The sequence below is a fragment of the Oncorhynchus kisutch genome, linkage group LG22, assembly GCF_002021735.2.
Source record: "Oncorhynchus kisutch isolate 150728-3 linkage group LG22, Okis_V2, whole genome shotgun sequence".
NCBI lineage: Eukaryota > Metazoa > Chordata > Actinopteri > Salmoniformes > Salmonidae > Oncorhynchus > Oncorhynchus kisutch.
The window spans coordinates 7,680,224-7,704,340 of record NC_034195.2 but is presented as its reverse complement, the minus strand read 5'-3'; the positions used below and the strand labels follow the sequence as shown (position 1 = coordinate 7,704,340).

Here is a 24,117-nt window from a genome sequence, read left to right as displayed (position 1 = left end):
CAGTCAAAAGTCAATGTGATGATATACGCTGATGATCGTTAGCAAGATCCTTACACCTTGACCAAAACGTCTCTGCGCGTGCATTCGCATGCGCCATCATGCGCATGTTGATTTTGTCTGTCCCCACCAGACGCATTCATGACACGCATGTTAAAATACCAAAGACAACTGTGAACCTACTATATTAATTTGGGGACAGGTTGAAACACACATGAAACATTCATGGACATGTAGTTAGCTTGCTGTTGCTAGCTAATTTGTCCTGGGAGATAAACATTGGCTTGTTATTTTACCTGAAATGCATATGGTCCTTTTTTTTAATGGATTTTTGTAGCATTTTGTTCCATTTTCCGTCATACAAAGTATTGTGTTCTCTACTCTGAAAATTAATCCACAGATAAACCACAGATAAACTTAGTTAGTTTTCTTTGATAAATCACTCCTTGTTCATCTTTCAATCACCCACATGCGTTAGTACACTCATGAAAACCAATGAGTAGATGGGAGAGGTGGGACTTGCAGCCCGTAAAGTGTCTAAATTAGAATCAAGTTAATATTTTAGGGCCTGGCAACACCGACACCCGTTTGGATGAAATGATTGAATAACGTGAGTACCCAACATGGCCGGTCTAGTCAGCATGCTAGTGTACAGCTAACGAGCGAGCAGCGGGTAGCTACAGTGGGAGAGTCTTTGGCCAGAACTGGCCTGAACATGGAGAGAGAGAGAGGCTGTTGGGTCACATCTACCAGAAAAAGTCTGAAAAGGTATTAGAAATACATCAAAACACAATAATGTTGAAGTAAAGACCACTGCCAACTAATATCAACACATATCTAGTTTGAGATTTTTTGGGTTTATGTAAATTTAGGGAACTTTTGCTTTGTGCTTTGAAATTCTGTTCCCAAAACCCCATATATCTTTAAGATATTTTCTAATTTCTCTCCTTCATTTAGAGGGAGGATAATGAAAGTTCACAGAAGTAACAAGTTAAGTTAGACCTATCATTTATTTATAGTGTTTTTACTAATATCAATATAGTTTATGAATTATTAAGAGATTAAAACTCAACATTCTGTTAACAAATTGGGAACAGAATTTCTGATGGAAAACCACAGTAGTCACAATCCACAGTTGGGTCACCACCCACTGTCCTCCCTTCCACTCGCATACTGTTTTGTTCAGCTGATAACTGTTTTCTTTCTGTCATCTGGTGGTTAAAGCAAGAGTGTGGACAAACCATCTGCTCTCACTCTCTCTCCAATTAATGGCACCAACATTTCACATAACTGAAATTTGGACCAGCCTTGATTTCAACTTCCACAGACTTCTGGACCGGCCTTCATTTGGCCCGAACATAGACATCCATGATTGGTATAGATTTGGTCTGTTCCGGACGGGACCAAATATGAACCAATCATAGATGTCTATGTTTCACAAGTTTGGACAGCACAGTACAGTACATTACAGTAGAGTAAAGAAAAGTAGAGGATATTTCTGTACAGTACGGTCCTGTACTATACTGTAAAGTAGAATAGAGTGGAGTGTTCTTCAGTACAGTACACAGTAGAGCACACGAGTTGCGTACACTATAAAGTACTGTACTGAACTATACTGTGCTGTGCTGAACTATACATTACTGTACTGAACTCTGCTCTACTATGCTGTACTTTACTGTACTCATTTCTACTGTACTGGACTTTGATGATCAAACTTGTGAAACAGATGTCTCTGATTCCGGTCCGATCCGGAACAACCAAATTTGGTATTTTTTGGTGGTGGAGCTCATTAAAATAATATCCAGTGTGTAGAATAATGCCCACATATACAAAGGAGAATGTTGCATATTAATACCTTTGTGTACCTATTTAGGATACACCACATCTCAAGGCCATCAGACTGTTAAACAGCCATCACTAACATTGAGTGGCTGCTGCCAACATACTGACTCATTTCTAGCCACTTCAACCACGTAAAATTGATGTAATAAATGTATCACTAGCAACTTTAAACAATGCCACTTTATATAATGTTTACATACCCTACATTACTCATCTCATATGTATATACTGTACTCTATACCATCTACTGCATCTTGCCTATGCCGTTCGGCCATCGCTCATTCATATGTTTTTATGTACATATTCTTATTCATATATTCATGTATAAGTTAGTTGTTGTAAAATTCTTAGATTACTTGTTAGATATTACCAAGTGGTCGGAACTAGAAGCACAAGCATTTCGCTACTCTCGCATTAACATCTGCTAACCATGTGTATGTGACAAGTAAAATTTGATTAGATTTTTGAAAAGAATGACGTTCATATCCATAATTATGAATTTCTGTGTAGTACAGATCAGGGACCCTTGATGAAATCGTTACTGCAATTATGTTACCGGGTGTAAATCCACTTCAATTACTGGAGTTCAATAACCAAAAGAGATTTTTTCAAACCCTTATCGTGGAATTGCCCTATGCAAAATGTGTCAACTTTAAGCACCTCTACCTCTTGTATGTTTTATCATTACAAAAAGTCACCTTGTGACAACTTCCACCATGGACTAACATGTATGAAAGGTTTCATTCAAATCAAAAGGAGAGGTGCAGTCATGGAACGAACCCAGTTAGACCCAGCTATATCCGGTTCAGTTGAGACGACCTGTCCATATGTATTTCTTTCTACGTTTACTTATAATCCCAGCACGTATCAAATAATATAGTATGACTGCGTAATGGACACTGAAAGGTCTTCATATATCTATGATCTATTTCAGAAACTGGCAAGTATGACTTAACTTCCTCCAGTTCATATAACCATGCCCTTCGTATTGCTTTTTTCTCACTGGTATTATATACCCATGCACACAGTATTGCTTTCTTAAGATAGCAGTAGGTGGTGGTGTCTAATTCTGTAACCCAAGCTTATGGACTCATTTCTGCACCAACAGCCACAAAGGAGTATTTAAAAAAGGGCAGTATCTCCCTCAGGCTACCATGGATACCTTTTTCCGCCGCCACTTTAAGAGGAAGGAGACGGGCTCGCGGGACGAGGAAGAGGCGGAGCTGGACTATTGCTGCAGTAACCGCCGCCCCAGTGTTGCCGTGCCGACCAGTAAGGCTCGCCGGCGCTCTAGAGTGGGCCTCCCCTCAGCCGTTCTGGCCCAACGGCGCCGCTCCAGCGCCCAGCTACAGGAGCTCCCGCTGGCGGGGGGTTGCTGCACGGGGGGCGGCCGGCTGGCCAAGGTGGCCGGCTATGCCAAATCATCCTACTCCAAGTCATCCTCCAGCAGCCATGTCCGGAGACGCTCAAGTACCACCACGCTCAGCATGAACCCGCGCTTCGCTGTGCGCCACCGCAAGCTGCGCACCATCGACACGCACCTGCTGGGGCCCTCGATGCTGCTGGCCAGCCTTATCCAGATGACTGAGGAGGAGGAGGGTGGGGGAAGGGGGAACCTGTACCTGCCAGCTGGGGAGCAGCAGGTGGAGATGAGGGGCAGTGGAGGTGGCAGCAGGGCCCTGTCCCGCTCCAGCACCCTACACTCAGACGGCGACAGCAACGACGACGACCACAGCCTTTCCGAGGACAGCCAGCTCTTCGACCCCGACGAGGAGCTCCAGCACCAGGCTGAAGTAGTGGAGGAGGTTGACGTTTCCGACAGGGAAATAGAGGACACTTCCTGGTGGCTTACCCAACATTCCCCGTCGCCGCTGGGGGTGGTGGCCGAGAGAGTCTCCTCATCTCGGCCCCTCATACGCGCCCCCCGCTGCCTGCGGAGAAACTCGTCCCGTCTCTCGCAGGGTGAGGCCACGCCATACGGCCGCTACAGCGGGCGCTCCAGACTGTTAAGGCAGCGGCGAATCGCTACCATCTCCAAAGCAGGCAGCCCCTGGCCAGGGAGGGGGAATCCACTGCCCAACCGCCGGAGCTCGACCGTCTACCTCAGCCACCCCGTCTTCTGCAGGAGCCACTCAGCAGGTTCACTCAGCTCTGCCCTGGGGGCCTACTACGACCCCCGGCTGGAGACATGGAGTGGGTTCCTTCTGTATGTAGTCCATTACCTCCATCAGACAGGGTCCCATCTTTGTTAGAGTTCTTCCATCGTAACTCCTGAGTGAATCTGTGGTAGCAAGCTGCTTTGTCTTGTTTTGTGATAGTACTATCTCACTGTCCTTTTAATTTGAGGAGGAACGTTGTTTTTTTTGTGACAATGCTCATAACTCCTGTGGTGATATTTTCTAAGGCAAACATTTGTGACATAGGTTAGGCCTATCCAAAAGCTCCCAGAGACCACCTATTTTGCTTAAATACTAACAAATAGTCTCTAGTTCTTATGGTATAATGAACCTACCCCATATCAGATGTACTCCTCATACAGTGGGGAGAACAAGTATTTGATACACTGCCGATTTTAGCAGGTTTTCCTACTTACAAAGCATGTAGGGGTCTGTCATTTTTATCATAGGTACACTTCAACTGTGAGAGACGGAATCTAAAACAAAAATCTAGAAAATCACATTGTATGATTTTTAAGTAATTATTTTGCATTTTATTGCATGACACAAGTATTTGATCACCTACAAACCAGTAAGAATTCTGGCTCTCACAGACCTGTTCATTTTTCATTAAGAATCCCTCCAGTTCTCCACTCATTACCTGTATTAACTGCACCTGTTTGAACTTGTTACCTTGTTACCTGTATAAAAGACAGCTGTCCACACACTCAATCAAACAGACTCCAACCTCTCCACATCAGGGATAAAATTGTAGACCTGCACAAGGCTGGGATGGGCTACAGGACAATAGGCAAGCAGCTTGGTGAGAAGGCAACAACTGTTATTAGAAAACGGAAGAAGTTCAAGATGATGGTCAATCAGCCTCGGTCTGGGGCTCCATGCAAGATCTCACTTCGTGGGGCATCAATGATCATGAGGAAGGTGAGGGATCAGCCCAGAACTACACGGCAGGACCTGGTCAATGACCTGAAGAGAGCTGGGACCACAGTCTCAAAGAAAACCATTAGTAACACACTATGCCGTCATGGATTAAAATCCTGCAGTGCACGCAAGGTCCCCCTGCTCAAGCCAGTGCATGTCCAGGCCCGTCTGAAGTTTGCCAATGACCATCTGGATGATCCAGAGGAGGAATGGGAGAAGGTCATGTGATCTGATGAGACAAAAATAGAGCTTTTTGGTCTAAACTCCACTCGCCGTGTTTTGAGGAAGAAGAAGGATGAGTACAACCCCAAGAACACCATCCTAACCGTGAAGCATGGAGGTGGAAACATCATTCTTTGGGGATGCTTTTCTGCAAAGGGGACAGGACGACTGCACCGTATTGAGGGGAGGATGGATGGGGCCATGTATCGCAAGATCATGGCCAGCAACCTCCTTCCCTCAGTAAGAGCATTGAAGATGGGTCGTGGCTGGGTCTTCCAGCATGACAACGACCCGAAACACACAGCCAGGGCAACTAAGGAGTGGCTCCGTAAAAAGCATCTCAAGGTCCTGGAGTGGCCTAGCCAGTCTCCAGACCTGAACCCAATAGAAAATCTTTGGAGGGAACTGAAAGTCCGTATTGCCCAGCGACAGCCCCGAAACCTGAAGGATCTGGAGAAGGTCTGTATGGAGGAGTGGGCCAAAATCCCTGCTGCAGTGTGTGCAAACCTGGTCAAGAACTACAGGAAACATATGATCTCTGTAATTGCAAACAAAGGTTTCTATACCAAATATTAAGTTCTGCTTTTCTGATGTATCAAATACTTATGTCATGCAATAAAATGCAAAATCATACAATGTGATTTTCTGGATTTTGTTTTAGATTCCGTCTCTCACAGTTGAAGTGTACCTATGATAAAAATTACAGACATCTACATGCTTAGTAAGTAGGAAAACTTGCAAAATCGGCAGTGTATCAAATACTTGTTCTCCCCACTGTATGTGCTGTCCTGTCATTCTCATTCCCCAGCCCATAATGACAACCTCCATAGAGCTACCTCAATAGCGGCACCGCTCACAAAGTAGCGCTAGCTGGTTGGAGCTGAGTAACACTGCTACAGCATTGATCTCTTAGTTAGCATTGCTAGTCTCTCTACCAGTCTTATAGGCGGAAGGGCCTGAGACAAAGGTCTCGATAGTGACGAACGGACTGACTATCACTAGTGTCGGTCGAAAATGTTTGTATAATAGCTGAGGAGGAAGATCTTGTGTGTTTTCTGCTCTTGAAAACCCACATGCACACATGGACACACACACAGAGTATAATGCCTATAAATGTGTTTCAGTGGTTTGATAAAATGTATATGGTGATGTTGATCAATACTTCATTGGATATCTGAAGGGTCAATTGATGAAGTCCATTCAATGTACAGGATGGTGAAATAGTTTCACCTCAAGCTAACTAAATGCATTTCTCGGGTGCCTGCAATTGTTTTTAAATTTGGTTTAAAAGCACAGCCTTGGGTGTTGTACTGTACTGCAGAACCTTTTAAAAGGCCAGATTATTTATTGTTTTGTTTCAGGAAAGCTATCGCTAAGTCAGGCCTCCAACACTTGGCAGCCCAGCCCAGCGCCTCAGCCCCAGGCAAGACTGACCCACTTCGAGAGAACTGCAACACTGTCGACTGGAGTGTGAGTATAGCCTCCGGTGTATAACGGTTTAGAAAGGTCCCATTCAAGGCCGCTACAGCAGAGATTCCAGAAATAGCACAATTGGGCCTTTTCTTGTTACGTTGTCCTCATGGAACCTCAAAAAACTGATTTTGAACAACAGAAATGCTATGGTGAAGATTTGCTTAGTTGCGTGTGTTCACACAGGTTTTAGACATATCTAAATGCGGAGACAAAAAGAGGTGAAATGAGACAAAAGAGGTGAAATGGGGATCGCTGCCCAACCAAATATACAGTAGCATTTTCATCTGAGATAAAAACTGAATACTGGTGACATTTGTCCAACCTAAAATTACTTCCATATTATATTCTCTGTCCTCCCAGGATAATGCCCAGTTTGGGGACCATATCTGGTTTGAGACCAGTGTCTCAGGAGACGTCTGTTACGTTGGAGAGCAGTACTGCGTCACAAAGACAATGGTGAGCCTTCACTGCAACTGAACTGCACTAGGACGAAATAATGTGTTTGAGCACCCTCTGTTATTCACAGAAAGACTAATCTGCATGGTATCGTTTATAAAAGTGTATTTTAGATTATTGAGATTGTTACAGTAGTACGTTATTGCAGCATTCTTTTGGGTACATTTTCAATAGAATATGATTTATTAGTGTAGTGTGCAAAATCAGCCACACTTTTAAATATTGTAGCACATATTTCTGACTTATAGTTATTCTTTTTTGCAACACTACTCCTCATACAGTTTAAACTAGAAACACCCTTCAAAATTTTAAATGTGCAAACTGGTCTGGAATAGTGTGCTTGTATACAGCTATTTGATACTATTTATAGTTTTAAATTTTTTATTAAACTTCATCCGCTTTCATGGGATTTCTTCAACGTTCTAAAGCGTCCATTGTGAGATCACAACTTCCAACATTCCATTCACTGTGAATGCAACAATGCAACTTTTGACACAAAACAACTCCTTTGACCACTTTCCCGAAACAAGTTAGACAAAAGGTTAGAGAATATCAAATCTTTCTCTACTTCTCTGCTTTTCAAATCTTAAATCAGTAAAAAAAATGTAACCACATCAACATTTTCTCAAACTTTTTATAAACAACTGATATTTTTACAATTTTCCCAACAAGTTAGGCAAAAAGTTAGAGAGGTATGACATCTTGGTCTACTTCTGTTATTCAAATCTGAAGTCATAACAAAAGTCTCTTCTACCAATCAATAGTTTAGAGCAGTGGTTCTCAATCCTGGTCCTGGGGACCCAAAGGGGTGCACAGTTTAGTTTTTGCCCCAGCACTACACACCTGATTCAAATCAGGCCTTTTGATGAGTTTATCATTTGAATCAGCTGTGTAGTGCTATGGCAAAAACAACATTGTGCACCCCTTTGGGTCCCCAGGACCAGGATTGAGAACCAGTGGTTTAACGTGACAATAGCTAGCTAATGTCAGCTAACAGCTCTATTGTCTTGTTATTGAGCAGCACAAATGGAGCCATTGCTATGGATACCAATGCATTTCAATGGCAAATAAGGGCCATAGACTGGTGAAATATGTCTGATATTACATCTACTTTTTGAACTATAGCCATACAAAAATGTGCATAAATGAACATGGGTTTGAATGAGAACCATAGCAATACAGAGGTAGCTATTCAAAATGGTCCTGCTCCTTGTCCAATTAAACTACACTGGACAAAAATATAAACACAACATGTAAATGTTTAATGAGCTGAAAAACATACTTTTAAAGAGCTGAAGCAAGTCACACAATTTTTCTTCATGAGAATTACCATCTGGTTTATTATTAGCATTGGCCAAATAAAGCTAAATATTATCTCTGTGATTCTACCACAGCAAAAGTCAGTGGCGAGGAAGAAATGTGCTGGCTGCAAAATAGCAGTCCACACCATGTGTATCGAGCAGCTAGAAAAGGTGACTATAAACTTGATCAATTATTAGATTATACTTATACAACATAACCAGGAATATTGATGTTTTTGAGTAAACGTTGTTGTATTTTCTCTCCACAGATCAATTTTAGATGTAAGCCATCGTTTAGGGAACCCGGATCTCGAAATGTTCGAGAGGTCAGTATCTTTCTGGTCCCTGCACCACTTATTCTTCGTTTCTCTCCAAGTTATTTGTTCTTTGACTGTGTTTCTGTCTCACTAACTGATTCAGTCTACTTTAGTCCATTTCAATGTCAGTGCATCACGATTTATGTGATTCAACAATGTTTCCTAAATTCCAGCCCAACGTTGTCCGTCACCATTGGGTCCACAGGAGGCGCCAGACTGGAAAGTGTCGACAGTGTGGGAAGGTCAGTGAGAACCATTCACCAACCATATATTCACAAACAGTGCCTTCAGAAAGTATGCACACCCCTTGACTTTTCCCACATTTTGTTACAGTTACAGTTTGAATGTTACAGTTTGAATTTAAAATGTATTAAAATTAGATTTTGTGTCACTGGCCTACACACAGTACCCCATAATTTGTTTTTACAAATCAATTAAAAATGAAAAGTCTTAATAAGTATTCATCTCCTTTGTTATGGCAAACCTAAATAAGTTCAGAAATAAAAATGTGCTTAACAAAGTCACATAATAAGTTGTATGGGCTCTCTCTGGGTGCAATAATACTGTTTAACATGATTTTTTTATGACTACCCCATCTCTGTACCCTACACATAGAATTATCTGTAAGGTCCCTCAGTCGTGCAGTTAATTTCACGCACAGATTCAACTACAAAGACCAGGGAGGGTTTCCAATGCCTGTCAATGAAGGGTACTTATTGGTAGATGGGTAAAAAAAAGCAGACATTGAATACCCCTTTGAGCATGGTGAAGTTATTAATTACACTTTGGATGGTGTATCAATACATCCAGTCACTACAGAGATACAGGCGTCCTTCCTAACTCAGTTGCCGGAGAGGAAGGAAACCGCTCAGGGATTTCACCAATGGTGACATTAAAACAGTTACAGAGTGTAATGGATGTTATAGGCAAAAACTGAGGATGTATCTACAACAGTGTATTACTCTACACTACTAACCTAAATGACAGGGTGAAAAGAAGGAAGCCTGTACAGAATAAAAAATATTCCAAAACATGCTTCCTGTTTGCAATAAGGCACTAAAGTAAAACTGCAAAAAATAATCCTGAATACAAAGTGTTATGTTTAGGGCAAATGCAACACAACACGTCAATGAGTACCACTCTTCATATTTTCAAGCGTGGTGGTGGCTGCATCATGTTATGGGTATGCTTGTCAATGGCAAGGACTAGGGAGTTTTTTTAGGATAAAAATAAATGGAATATTGTGAAACAGCAAAACCTGGATTTGTCTGCTTTCCAACAGACACTGGGAGAAAAATGTACCTATAAGCAGGACTATAACATAAAACACAAGGACAAATATACACTGAAGTTGCTTACCATGGCAACATAGAAAGTTCCAGAGTGGCCTAGTTACAGTTTTGACTTAAATCTGCTTGAAAATCTATGGCAATACTGGAAAATGGCTGTCTTGCAATGATCAACAACCAACTTGACAGAGCTTGAAGAATTTTTTTAAGAAACGTGCACATATTATACAATCCAGATGTGCAAAGCTCTTAGATACTTACCCAGAAAGACTCACATCTGTAATCGCTGCCAAAGGTGATTCTAACATATATCGACTCACAGGTGTGAATACTTATCTAAATTAGGTATTTATATATTTAATTTATAATAAATCTGCACAAATTTCAAAAAACATGTTTTTACTTTGTTGTTGTGAGTAGATGGGTGAGAGAAACAAATATTTAATCTGTTTTGAATTCAGGCTGTAACACAAAATGTGGAGAAGCCAAAAAGTATTGGGACAGTGACAAATGTTTTGTTGTTTTGGCTCTGTACTCCAGCACTTTAGATTGAAATGATACTATGAGGTTAAAGTGCAGACTGTCAGCTTTAATTTGAGGGTATTTTCATCCATTTCGGGTGAACCGAAATTACAGCACTTTTTGTACATAGTCCCTTCATTTTAGGGGACCAAAAGTATTTGGAAAAATGTACTTATGTGTACTTGTTGGATGCATTTGCTGTTTGCTTTGGTTGTGTTTCAGATTTCTTTGTTATCATTAGAAATTAATGGTAAATAATGTATTGTGCCATTTTGGAGTCACTTTTACTGTAAATAAGAATAGAATATGTTTCTAAACTTACGTGTAGTCATAAATTAATTGTGAATAATGATGTGAGAAAGTTACAGATGCACAAATATCATACCCCCAAGACATGCTAACCTCCCACGATTACAATAACAGTGGAGGTTAGCATTTTTTTGGGGGGGGGGGTATGATATTTGTGCATCTATAACTTTAACACTCATCATTATTCACGATTCATTCAGGACAGTGGTTCCCAAACTTTTTATAGTCCCGTACCCCTTCAAACATTCAACCTCCAGCAGTGTATCCCCTCTAGCTCCAGGGTCAATGCACTCTCAAATGTTGTTTTTTGCCATCATTGTAAGCCTGCCACACACTATACGATATATTTATTAAACAAAATGATGAGTGTGAGTTTTTGTCACAACCTGGCTCGTGGGAAGTGACAAAGAGCTCTTATAGAACCAGGGCACAAATAGTAATAATAATCAATCATTTTGCTCTTTATTTAGCTATTGTACATATAAAACCTTTTTTGTCCATCAAAATTGTTAATAACTCACCACAGGTTAATGATAAGGGTGTGCTTGAAAGGATGCACATAACTCAATTTTGTCCCGCACATTGAATATAGTTGCGGAGAGTCCCTGTAATCCTAGATTCAGATCATTCAGGCGAGAAAAAACATCACCCAGATAGGCCAGTTGTGTGAGTAACTCGTCATCATGCAAGCGGTCAGACAAGTGACAATTATGGTCAGCAAAGACAACTTTAAGCTCGTCTCTCAATTCCCAAAAACATGTCGATACTTTGCCCCTTGATAACCAGTGCACTTCTGTATGTTGTAAAAGTGTTACATGGTCGTTGCCCATATCATTGCATAATGCAGAAAGTACACGAGAGTTCAGGGGCCTTGCTTTAACAAAGTAAACCATTTTCACTGTAGTGTCGAAAACGTCTTTCAAGCTGTCAGGCATTCCCTTGGCAGCAAGAGCCTCTCGATGGATGCTGCAGTGTACACAAGTGGTGTCGGGAGCAACTGCTTGCTCACACGATACCACTCCACTCTGTCTCACTGTCATGGCTTTTGCCCCATCAGTACACATACCAACACATCTTGACCACCAAAGTCCATTTGATGTCACAAAGCTGTCCAGTACTTAAAAAAGATCCTCTCATGTGGTCTTGGTTTCCAGTGGTATACAGAAGAGGATGTCTTCCTTAATTGACCTCCCATAGGCATATACCAGGAGCTGTGCCAGGCCCGCCACATCTGTTGACTCGTCCAGCTGTAACGCATATAATTCACTGGCTTGTATGCAAAGCAGTAATTGTTTCAAAACATCCCCTTCCATGTCACTGATGCGTCGTGAAACAGTGTTGTTTGATGAAGGCATTCTGTTGACTCTTTTGGGCATTTTCCCCCAGCATTGTCCCAGCCATATCCGCAGCAGCAGGGAGACAGCAGGGAGACCTCCACAATAGTACGGGGCTTGCCTGTCCTAGCCACTCGGTAGCTCACCATATAAGACGCTTCTAGCCCCTTCTTATTACTGGTATCTGTTGCTTTTATACATGTCTTACTACTTAAAAGTCGTCTTTATTCTCGCTCCAAAAATTCTCGTGGCTTATTTTTCTAATTATAACGGGTTGTTTCTAAATGTCTGCGCAAGAATAAAGGTTTCCTGTGAGAGAGTAACGGTTTATGTGATTGGATGTTAATTATCTGACTAGACTACCTATATTTGACATTGTGTTGTTATTTCGCTGAATACTAGATGGCAAAATTTTATTTTTGGCAGTGAAACGAGGCTACTCAGGTGAGAAAAAAACCTCACCCAGTTGGAAAATAGAAATGTACTGTTTGAAAATGTGAAAGTTTTTTTTTTTTTAATTTTACATTTTTTTAAATTATATAAAATAAAAAAAATGTGAATCACATTTCTATTTGACGTACCCGCAACGGCATTGCGAGTACCCCTGATTCAGGACTATCCGTAATTATGTAGAGTCATAAGCTTGATGTAATCATTGCGTGCTAGGAATGTGGTACCAAATACTAAACCTTTGAGTACTTTAATACAAATAAAAGTGCATTTGTTCCAATACCTTTGGTCCCCTATAAATTTGGGGACTTTTGCACAAAAAGTACTGTAACTTCTAAATGGTTCACCTGATGAAAATACCCAAAAATTAAAGCTGACAGTCTGCACTTTAACCTCATAGTCATAATAATTTCAAATCCACATTTCTGGAGCCAAAACAACAAAACATTTGTCACTGTCCCAATACTTTTGGAGCTCACTCTACAGCACAGGTGTCAAATTCAACCGAGTGGCTGCGGGTTTTCGCTCAACCCTTGTACTTGATTAAAGGAATTAAGGTCACTAATTAGTGAGGAACTCCCCACACCCGGTTGTCTCGGGTTTAATTGAATGGAAAAAAACTCAAACCAGCAGACACTTGGCCCTCCATGGAAGGAGTTTGACACACCTGCTCTACATATACTCAAGTACTGCAAACCATTAAGAGCTGTCAACGCAAATTTGTAAAATGTTACTTATTCCTCTACAGGGTTTTCAACAGAAGTTCTCATTCCATAGTAAAGAGATTGTTGCAATCAGCTGTTCTTGGTGCAAACAGGCAGTAAGTACCCGTAGTCCATAGGCTGTATCAACTGTTAAAAGTATGGTCCCTATTCACACCCAACCCTTTTCCCTTGGCACTAACTCTTCGATGTTTGCACATCTGAAGGGTCTGGATAGGTATACACAGTTTAGTGGTCGAGCTTCCACTTGGTTTCTTCCACCTTACAGTTCTGCAATCATAGAAAGGTTAAGGCCAAGGGGAAAGGATGGGGAGCAAATTGGGACATACTAACTTTGGGTCAGTTTGAGATGGATATTTCAGTTTGGAGCAGAGAGTGGAGTTGTGTATCCTGACTTGGGTAACTTTGGTATGGTTATCGATTGTTGTACTCTCCTCTGTCCAGTATCACAACAAGGTGACGTGCTTCATGCTACAGCAGATCGAGGAGCCTTGCTCGCTGGGAGCTCACGCCTCCGTCATAGTGCCGCCCACCTGGATCATCCGGGTCCGCAAACCACAGGTACTGCAATGATCAACACACACACACACACACACACACACACACACACACACACACACACACACACACACACACACACACACACACACACACACACACACACACACACACAGTTATGTTGATTCAATGGATGTATTTGTTTTTGTCTCCTCAGACATCATTAAAATCAAGTAAAAAGAAGAAACGCACATCTCTGAAAGGAAAGCCGAGTAAGAAGGTAGTAGAGGTAAGGAAAATCGTATTAACATATAAATATTGTGATTATGATAATGATCTCTTAAGTTATCTCATTTGATGATGAGAACATTGAGATAACAGAGGCGGCGATCTTCGTGTCTCGACTGTTTTCTCTGCTCCAGGATGGTCGGTGGAAGCCCTTCATAGTAAAGCCTGTTCCCTCGCAACTCATGAAACCTCTGCTGGTGTTCGTCAACCCCAAAAGTGGAGGCAACCAGGTGAGTTTGCTCAATGTCCACAGCTCCCTTGAAACCACTGTGTATGGGGATTTGTCCACACAACTCAAACATACAGTGCATTCAGAAAGTATTGAGACCCCTTGACTTTTAACACATGTTGTTAAGTTACAGCCTTATTCTAAAATGGATACAATAAAACATTCCTCATCAATCTACACACAATCACCATAATGAAAATGTGAAAACAGGTTTTTATAAATTTATGTATAAAACATATAATTCACATACGTTTTCAGACGTTTTGCTTTGAGACTCGACATTGAGCTCAGGTGCATCCTGTCTACATTGATCATCCTTGAGATGTTTCTACAACTTGATTGGAGTCCACCTGTGATAAATGCAATTGATTGGACATGATTTGGAAAGGCACACACCTGTCTATATAAGGTCCCACAGTTGACAGTGCATGTCAGACCAAGCCATGAGGTCGAAGGAATTGTCCGTAGAGCTCAGAGACAGGATTGTGTCGGCACAGATCTGGGGAAGGGTACCAAAAGAACACAGTGGCCTCCATCATTCTTAAATAGAAGAAGTTTGGAACCACCAACACTCTTCCTAGAGCTGGCCGCCTGGGCAAACTGAGCAATTGGGGAAGAAGGGCCTTGGTCAGGGAGGTGACCAAGAACCCGATGGTCAATCTAGCAGAGCTCCAGAGTTCCTCTGAGGAGATGGGAGAACCTTCCAGAAGGACAACCGTCTCTGCAGCACTCCACCAATCAGGCCTTTATGGTAGAGTGGCCGGACGGAAGCCACACTCCTCAGTAAAAGGCACATGACAGCCCGCTTGGAGTTTGCCAAAAGGCACCTGAAGGACTCAGACCATGAGAAACAAGATGCTCTGGTCTGATGGAACCTAAATTGAACTCTTTGGCCTGAAGGCCAAGCGTCACATCTGGAGGAAACCTGACACCATCCCTACGGTGAAGCATGGTGGTGGCAGCATCATACAGTGGGGAAGTTTTTCAGCAGCAGGGACTGGGAGACTATTCAGGATTGAGTGAAAGATGAACGGCGCAAAGTACAGAGAGATCATTGATGAAAACCTGCTCCAGAGCTCTCTGGACCTCAGCCTGTGGTGAAGGTTCACCTTCCATCAGGACAACGACCCTAAGCACACAGCCAAGACAACTCAGGAGTGGCTTCGGGACAAGTCTTTGACTGTCCTTGAGTCGCCCAGCCAGAGCCTAGACTTGAACCCGATCTAATATCTCTGGAGAGATCTGAAAATAGCTGTGCAGCGACTCTCTCCATCCAACCTGACAGAGCTTGAGAGGATCTGCAGAGATGAATGGGAGAAACTCCCCAAATACAGGTGTGCCAAGCTTGTAGAGCCATACCCAAGAAGACTTGAGGCTGTAATTACTGCCAAAGGTGTTTCAACAAAGTACTGAGTAAAGGGTCTGAATACTTATGTAAATGTGCCATTTCAGTTTTTTATTTTTGATAAATTAGCAAAAATGTTAACTGTTTTTGCTTTGTTGTTTTGGGGTATTGTGTGTCGATTGATGATAAAAAAATACCTATTTAATCAAATTTAGAATAAGGCTATAACGTAACAAAATGTGTAAAAAGTCAAGGGGTCTGAATACTTTCCGAATGCACTGCACATTGATGTCAATGAGAGATTTACGCTGAAGTTAGTTACACTTTCTACATCCCTTAGTGTAGAAATGAATTACTGATGATGTTGATGCGTTGTGGGACCCCGACCCAACAGCTTAACCTTTACAGTAAAGTATTTTATGTTAGAGAGCAACATATGTGTTACTACTCTGACAGAGCTACCTCATCACGTGAATTCCAAATATGGCTGTCGCGGTGACCGTATTACCGCCACACCGGCAGTCACAATTCATAACGTAGTTAAATCCCTGTGAACGTTGGTCACGGTAATCCCATCCAAAACTTTGCATATGAATGGCGCTGATGGATAGTCTACCAAATTTGTAAACGGCCTTCGCTAATGGCCTGGTACGCAGCTCTCTATTGTCCCTCCAATCACTTTCTGAACACTTCATGATTGATTTTGAATAATCTGAATGATGAGGACAATGTTTTTTTTTTAACATCAACATGCAGCCCTTATGTTTTGTTTTCTATGACATTCCTAGATTTATAGGCCTAATCTATTTTATTGTGATGGTATAGGCTGTATTACATTTATTTATTTGACTTTTTAAAATGTAGATGTTCCAATGGCAGCTTGTATGCGTGGAAGCCCAGAGATGCTAAACATGTTTATGTTAATTAATGGTCAACTACCATGAGACCGGCAGTCATTTTTAATGACAATTACCGGCTGACAAAATTCAATTACCGCCACAGCCGTAGTTCCAAATCACCCCTGCTACACTCATGTCTATTGTTTTGCAGGGAGCCAAGATCATCCAGTCGTTCATGTGGTACCTCAACCCCCGACAGGTGTTTGACCTCACCCAGGGAGGGCCCAAGGAGGGGTAAGAAACACGCAACAACTGCATTCACAAACGTTAACGGTTTGGTCATGTTTACAATGATATAACAACGTTAGTGTGCCGGTTGTGTTTTTATCCCTCAAGGTTAGAAATGTATTCCAAAGTGCCCAACCTGCGGATTTTGGCGTGTGGAGGGGATGGAACAGTGAGTACTAGACATCAGCGCTTCACATTAGTAATATTATAATTAATATAATAATTGAAAATCCTGAAATGTAATGCATATAAGGACTGTAAGTAGAGGGAATAGTTCACTGTCTGCCTCTGACTGTGGCGTGTGTCATTCAGAAAGTGAATTCTTGTTCTAATTACCTGGTTTGCCAGGTGGGTTGGATCCTATCTGTCCTGGACCAGCTCCAGTTGAACCCTGCGCCTGCCGTGGCTGTCCTGCCCTTGGGGACGGGGAACGACCTGGCCAGGACTCTCAACTGGGGAGGGGTGAGTGGCTGGCTGTGTGGAACCACTCCATGAACTAGGGATTTATCCTAGATTATAAACTGTGTAGTTTGGTATATGGACAATATACCACAGCTAAGGGCTGTATTCAAGCACTCTGCGTTGTGTCGTGGTTAAGAACAGCCATTAGCCGTGGTATATTGGTCGTATACCACACCCCCTTGGGTCTTATTGCTTAAAAATACAATGGGCTATTGAATCGCTGTTAGGCTATAGGCTGTCTTGGGTAGGCTAAGTAGGCTATCTTGTGTCATCAGAGAGGCAAAATGAGGAATGAGACACAGTACCAAGAAAAGACACCATCAGCAATTAGATTAACACAATACAAGTTGTATTGTTTCAATATTGTTTAAATGATTTCAGTTAGATATTGAGGATGTATGTTTTTGTCTTTTGTTTTTGTGAAATTCCTCTCTCGTCTCTTCCCGCAGGGTTACACTGATGAGCCAGTGTCTAAGATTCTGTCTCATGTGGAGGATGGGAACGTGGTGCAGTTGGATCGCTGGAACCTCCTGGTGGAGCCCAACCCAGAGGCCGTTCAGGAGGAGAAGGACGAGCACCAGACAGACAAGGTTAACTCAGTTTAGAGTGTCTCACACCAGTCGTCAAAAGCTTATAGGCTAATTTTACTATTAGTATTTGCATTGTTTTATGTCTCTGCATAGAGATAAGGACATCACAAGCATAACATTTTAAAATAATATGTCGTTTGTAATTGCTTAATATATTTTTGACGGTATATGCTATGATCAGTCTCTTAAATTCATTGTAATTAGGCCAATCTCAAACCTACCCTTCTTTCGAAGATACTTGATAGCTCCGTAGCCCAGCGGCTGACGCCCTTTTAAAATTCACACAGTATCTTTGAAACCTACCAATACGGTTTGAGACCATTTCACAGCACTGAGACTGCACTTGTCAAGGTAGTAAATGACCAAATGTTTTCCTCTTACCATGGTCACGGCTCTATTCTTGTTCTTTTAGATTTAAGTGCTGCCTTCGATACGATTGATCATGCTATTCTCACTAAGAGGCTAGAATACTTGGTTGGTCTACGAGGACAGGTTCTCAACTGGTTCAAATCATACCTCTCTGAGTGGTATCAATTCATTAAGCTGGGTGATAATTCATCTGAATGTTCCAAGGTTGAATGTGGCGTTCCCCAAGGTTCTGTGCTTGGACCCCTTTTATTTTACTTGTACATGCTACACCTTGGTAATGTCATCTGCAAGCACAACATCCACTTTCGTTGCAACGCTGATGATACCCAATTATTATAATATTTTAACCCAGACGATGCATGAGACTTGCATCACAAATGTTAAACACTGGATGACAACCTGTTGCTTTTAAACTCTGATAAGACAGAAATTATGCTACTTGGCCACAATACATTTACCAACAATGTGTCAGACCTCACTGTCAACATTGATGGTTGCCTCATTACACAAAATATGGTTCTTAAAAACCTTGGTGTTACCTTTGACCCCGGCCTTCCTTTTTACAACAACATAAAAAGCGCGTCCAAAACAGCATACTTCAATCTCAGGAACATTTCCATAATTAGACACTTCATCCATGCATTTGTTTCATCTAGCCTAGACTACTGTAATGCCCTCCTCTCCAGCTGCTCAGACTGTAATATTAGAAGTCTACAACTTGTACAGAACACTGCAGCTCAGATTTGAACTAACACCAGAAGGCAGGAGAACATTACTCCAGTTTTATCTGCACTACACTGGCTGCCTGTAAACTATCGGTCTGATTTTAAGATCTTACTCTTAACTTTTAAGGCACTGCATGGCCTTTCCCCCTTTTATCTGACGGACATGCTCGTTCAATACAACCCAGTGAGGGCGCTCCGCTCCCAAGGAGCCGGACTGCTTATGGTTCCTAGATGCAGAACCAAGGCGGGGGACGGAGTGTTCTCTAGTAAAGCACCTCAGTTGTGGAACAGCTTGCCCTGTCGGGTAAGAGGGGCAGACACCATAGAGGTTTTTAAATCACTTTTAAAAACCCACCTTTTAGCCATGCTTTAGCCATACCTGTACGTTTTTACACATCCTCCTTCTATTATTGTTTTCATTTGAGTTGTGTTGTAATTTAAAATGCACTTTAAATAAAGTTTGATTTGATTATGGGATTTGTGTAACATGAATGAAACATTTTCTTGGATAAACAGTGCTACCAGTATGCTGATCTACTGTATGTACATCAGCCCTGTAATTATTTTCACATTGACAATTTTGTTTTGGCTCTGTACTCCAGCACTTTGGATTTGGTGATGATACAATGACTATGAGGTTAAAGTGCAGACTGTCCGCTTTAATTTGATGATATTTTCATCCATATCGGGTGAACCGTTTAGAAATTTGAGCACTTTTTGTACATAGTCCCCCCATTTCAGGGGACCAAAAGTATTGGAGTAAAGAGCCAAAGAAACTAAACATTTGTCACTGTCCCGATAATTACGGAGGGCACTGTATTTCTGTTGACATCAGGTGTCTCTGCTTTGTTTGTTAGCTCCCAATTGATGTCTTCAACAACTACTTCAGCCTCGGCTTTGACGCTCACGTCACACTGGGGTTCCACGAGTCCAGAGGTTTGTGCATCTTTCGCTAGCTGAAATTAGTCACTATAATAAATGTTACTGCAGCAACAGTCTAAAGAAGTCTCTCTCTCCTTAGAGGCCAACCCAGAGAAATTCAACAGCCGTTTACGGAATAAGATGTTCTATGCAGGGGTGAGTGCTTTGACAAAATATATAACTTTGCTCCTCTCCCACTATGGAGTTGTTTGTTCTGTGTCTGATCTGCTTTACTATATATCTACTGCATGTTCATTAGGGCAAAATGTTTCAAAACGGTTTTAAACGGAAAGCCAGTGTTCTTATTGGACAAGTCCAGATAGTACATCCCCATTTCACTTTGTTTCAAACTGTTTTTCTACTGAACTCAAACCTGATTCTTTATTGCAGACGGCCTTCTCTGACTTTCTGAGTGGCAGCTCCAAAGACCTTGCCAAACACATTAAAGTTGTGGTGAGTGCACTTCTAGACCTGAATGGAACTAAGACCCAGAGCACAACGAGAAAGAATGTGGATGTGTCCCAAGACTGAGTGTCTATATACCATATTTGATGAGTTTCTAGAATGAACATTTTCATGGTGAAGATGGTAGATTTGTAGGCATGTTTCTAGGATACCAATGTCCATTCTAGAGATATATGTGTAACTCTATGGTCTGTACTCTGTTTTTCTGAAACCCCTCTTTGTCAGTGTGACGGCACAGACCTCACCTCCAAAGTCCAGGACCTGAAGTTGCAATGTCTTGTGTTCCTCAACATTCCCAGGTAAGCGTTTAGAATATTTTGAAACTGGATGCACCTGCATTCAACGTCTTCAGACCCCTTGACTTTTCCCACATTTTGTGACATTACATCCTTATTTTAAAATTGATTAAATAAAAAAATGTCATCATCAGTCTACACACAATACCCCATAATGATGACGCGAAGAAAGGTTTTTAGACATTTTTGCAAATGTATAAAAATTAAAACAATGAAAAAAAAACTTATTTACATAAGTAATCAGACCCTTTGCTATGAGACTCGAAATTGAGCTCAGGTGCATCCTGTTTCCATTGATCATCTTTGAGATGTTTCTACAACTTGATTGGAGCCCACCTGTGGTAAAGTCAGTTGATTGGATATGATTTGGAAAGGCACACACCTCTCTATATATGGTCCCACAGTTGACAGTGCATGTCAAAGCAAAAACCAAGCCATTGTCCTCAGAACTCTGAGACAGGATTGTGTCAAGGCACAGGGTAACAAAACATTTCTGCGGTGTTGAAGGTCCCCCAAGAACACAATGGCCTCCATCATTCTTAAATGGGAGAAGTTTGGAACCACCAAGACCCTTCCTAGAGCTGTCCGCCCGGTCAAACTGAGCAATTGGGGGAGAAGGGCCTTGGTCAGGGAGGAGACCAAGAACCTGGTGGTCACTCTGACAGAGCTCCCGAGTTCCTCTGTGGAGATGGGAGAACCTTTGAGAAGGACAACCATCTCTGTAGCACTTCAACAATCAGGCCTTTACGGTAGAGTGGCCAGACGGAAGCCACTCCTCAATAAAAGGCACATGACAGACCACTTGGAGTTTGCCAAAAGGCACCTCAAGGGCTCTCAGGCCATGAGAAACAAGATCCTCTGGTCTAATGAAACCGAGATGGAACTTTTTGGCCTGAATGCCAAGCGTCACGTCTGGAGGAAACCTGGTACCATCTCTACGGTGAAGGATGGTGGTGGCAGCATCATGCAGTGGGGATGTTTTTCAGCATCAGGGACTGGGAGACTGGTCAGGATCGAGGGAAAGATGAACGGAGCAAAGTACAGAGAGATTCGTGATGAAAACCTGCTCCAGAATGTCTTTGAGTGGCCCAGCCAGAGCCCGGACTTGAACCTGATTGAACATCTCTGGAGAGACCCTGAAAATAGCTGTGCAGTGACTCTCCACATCCAACCTGACAGAGCTTGAGAGGATCTGCAGAGAAGAAGGGAAGAAACTCCCTAAATACAGGTGTGTTAAGCTTGTAGCGTCATACCCAAGAAGACCCGAGGCTGTAATCGCTGCCAAAGGTGCTTCAACAAAGTACTGAGTAAAGCTTCTGAATACTTACGTAAATGTGAAATGTCAGTTTTTTTTTTTTTATACATTTGCAAAAATGTCTAAAAACCTGTCTTTGCTTTGTGTATATGGGGTATTGTGTGTAGATTGATGAAGGGGGAAAAACAATTGAATCCATTTTAGAGTAAGGCTGTAACGTACCAAAATGTGGAAAAAGTCAAGGGGTCTGAATACTTTCCGAATGCAATGTTTACACTCCCATTAATAGACATTGAGCCAATTCAATGGACACACAGAATGATACAAATGGACCAGATGGCATTATGATGCAGTATAAGACATAACATGAGCATGTGCTGTATGACACCCTTATAATGTGATATATTTATCTCATTATGAGAGTGACTCGTAGTCTGTTTTGTATGGGACTTGCTATGGGTTAAAGAAGGATCCCCATAATTCCATCCAGGTCAGCGGGAGGGGTCAACCAATGAATTACGCTCCTGAGCAAACATTCTATAACCGCTGCAGGTGGCAGTAACCAACCTTAGCTTTTACCTGTTCAGACTATACACACTCCAGTACAGTAGGTGGTGATATTCACCTTTTCAGTTTATTTACACATCTATGCCTATACACTCATAGAGGTAGAATAATAAGTAATAAATTGACTACTTTAAATTGAAGATGTATATCAATAGCTCTGCCCATGCTGTCACAGAAGAGGTCATTGCAAAGCTAGGAGTTGACCTCTCTAGTGCATTTCTATGGCCTGACAAAATACCAGCCATTTTGAGTCGTTAGAACGTTTCTTTAATATAGAGACATACCATATTAGAAGTCTTATTAAAATACATAATAATAGCTCAGACATGTTTGCAACAAGTTATAAATACTTATTAATTATACCTGTTATCAAGTGTTGTATTTTGATTGTCTGCTATAGTTACTGTGCTGGCACCAAGCCGTGGGGTCACCCCAGTGAGCACCTTGATTTTGAGCCGCAAAGACACGACGACGGCTGTATCGAGGTCATCGGATTCACCATGACCTCTCTGGTGAGCTCTCAACCATACCTGTTGTCCTCTGACTTCTCATGGAATATATTAATTACCATTTGTACAGCCTAACATGCACATTGTAGGCTTTGTGTCTGTAGTGACGCCTCAAACACTGAGATGCAGTGCCTTAGACCCCCACGGCACTAAGGAGGGAATGTTGTTTTCATTACAACATCATTTTTTATCTTTCATCTGCATCTCTCAATTTCCATATGGGGGGGGATCAATAAAATGGATTCAATTCAGTTCAATTTTCTCACTCTCTCTTCCTCTCCGTCCCTCCAGGCCACTCTGCAGGTGGGCGGTCACGGCGAGAGGTTGAACCAGTGTAAGGAAGTGACCCTGACCACCTACAAGTCCATCCCCATGCAGGTAGATGGCGAGCCCTGTAAGCTGGCCCCTTCCGTCATCTACATCAACCTGAGGAACCAGGCCAACATGGTGCAGAAGACCAAGAGGAGGATCTCCATGCCCCAGCTCAATGAGTTAGTAACCATAAACCTTGTGATACCGGACCTCAACACTGTGTTCCCGTTCTAGATCAGAAACCTAGAATGACTGTAGTCAAGGCTAGAGTTAAGGCTATCCATATGATTCCATATGGATGTCTAGTAGCTCTCTCCCAGCCATTAATAATCTATACCAGTGTTTCTTAATCCTGGTCTTAGTGACCCATAAGGGTGCACCTTTTAGTTTTTGTCCTAGCATTAACACCTGATGCCACTAATCAAAGGTTTGATGAGTTGACTAGTGGAATCAGGTGTTTATTGCTAGGGCAAATACTAAAATGTGCACTCCTTTGGGTCCCCAGGACCAGCATTAAGAAACACCTATACAATATGGACAAGCATAATGTTTCTGTCTGTGTCTTCTCAGTCAGCAGCCGGTTCCTGAGAAGCTGCAGATCAGAGTGAGCAGGATCAGCATGCACGCCTATGAGGCCCTGCACTACGACAAGGACAAGCTCAAAGAGGCCTGTGAGTGTAAACATACATATTCTATACACTGCACCTCTGTCATTCCCTTACTAAGGAGACCACTATGGCAGGGATATAGCAGATCTATACATGCAGGCTTTTGCTCCAGCCCATTAGCAAAGGGCATCAATGCTGGGGCCGAGAGACTGAAAAACA

At 42.1% G+C, this 24,117-nt stretch overlaps 1 protein-coding gene across 4 annotated transcripts in view; it reads left to right on the top strand.

Annotated features, from left to right (window-relative positions):
* Window positions 1-24,117, top strand: part of dgkzb (diacylglycerol kinase, zeta b) — a 78,813-nt gene that overhangs the window by 39,087 nt on the left and 15,609 nt on the right. For all 4 annotated transcript variants that reach the window (XM_031801741.1, XM_031801740.1, XM_020456405.2 and 1 more), the window contains exons 2-21: window positions 6,521-6,629; window positions 6,993-7,088; window positions 8,483-8,560; window positions 8,659-8,715; window positions 8,880-8,948; window positions 13,359-13,430; window positions 13,777-13,893; window positions 14,048-14,119; window positions 14,253-14,348; window positions 16,743-16,825; window positions 16,928-16,988; window positions 17,168-17,281; window positions 17,731-17,871; window positions 19,823-19,901; window positions 19,987-20,042; window positions 20,277-20,339; window positions 20,577-20,650; window positions 22,870-22,981; window positions 23,270-23,469; window positions 23,861-23,961. In XM_031801741.1, the coding sequence (XP_031657601.1) occupies window positions 6,521-6,629; window positions 6,993-7,088; window positions 8,483-8,560; window positions 8,659-8,715; window positions 8,880-8,948; window positions 13,359-13,430; window positions 13,777-13,893; window positions 14,048-14,119; window positions 14,253-14,348; window positions 16,743-16,825; window positions 16,928-16,988; window positions 17,168-17,281; window positions 17,731-17,871; window positions 19,823-19,901; window positions 19,987-20,042; window positions 20,277-20,339; window positions 20,577-20,650; window positions 22,870-22,981; window positions 23,270-23,469; window positions 23,861-23,961 (1,850 nt within the window). The remainder of the gene's footprint in view (window positions 1-6,520; window positions 6,630-6,992; window positions 7,089-8,482; window positions 8,561-8,658; window positions 8,716-8,879; window positions 8,949-13,358; window positions 13,431-13,776; window positions 13,894-14,047; window positions 14,120-14,252; window positions 14,349-16,742; window positions 16,826-16,927; window positions 16,989-17,167; window positions 17,282-17,730; window positions 17,872-19,822; window positions 19,902-19,986; window positions 20,043-20,276; window positions 20,340-20,576; window positions 20,651-22,869; window positions 22,982-23,269; window positions 23,470-23,860; window positions 23,962-24,117) is intronic.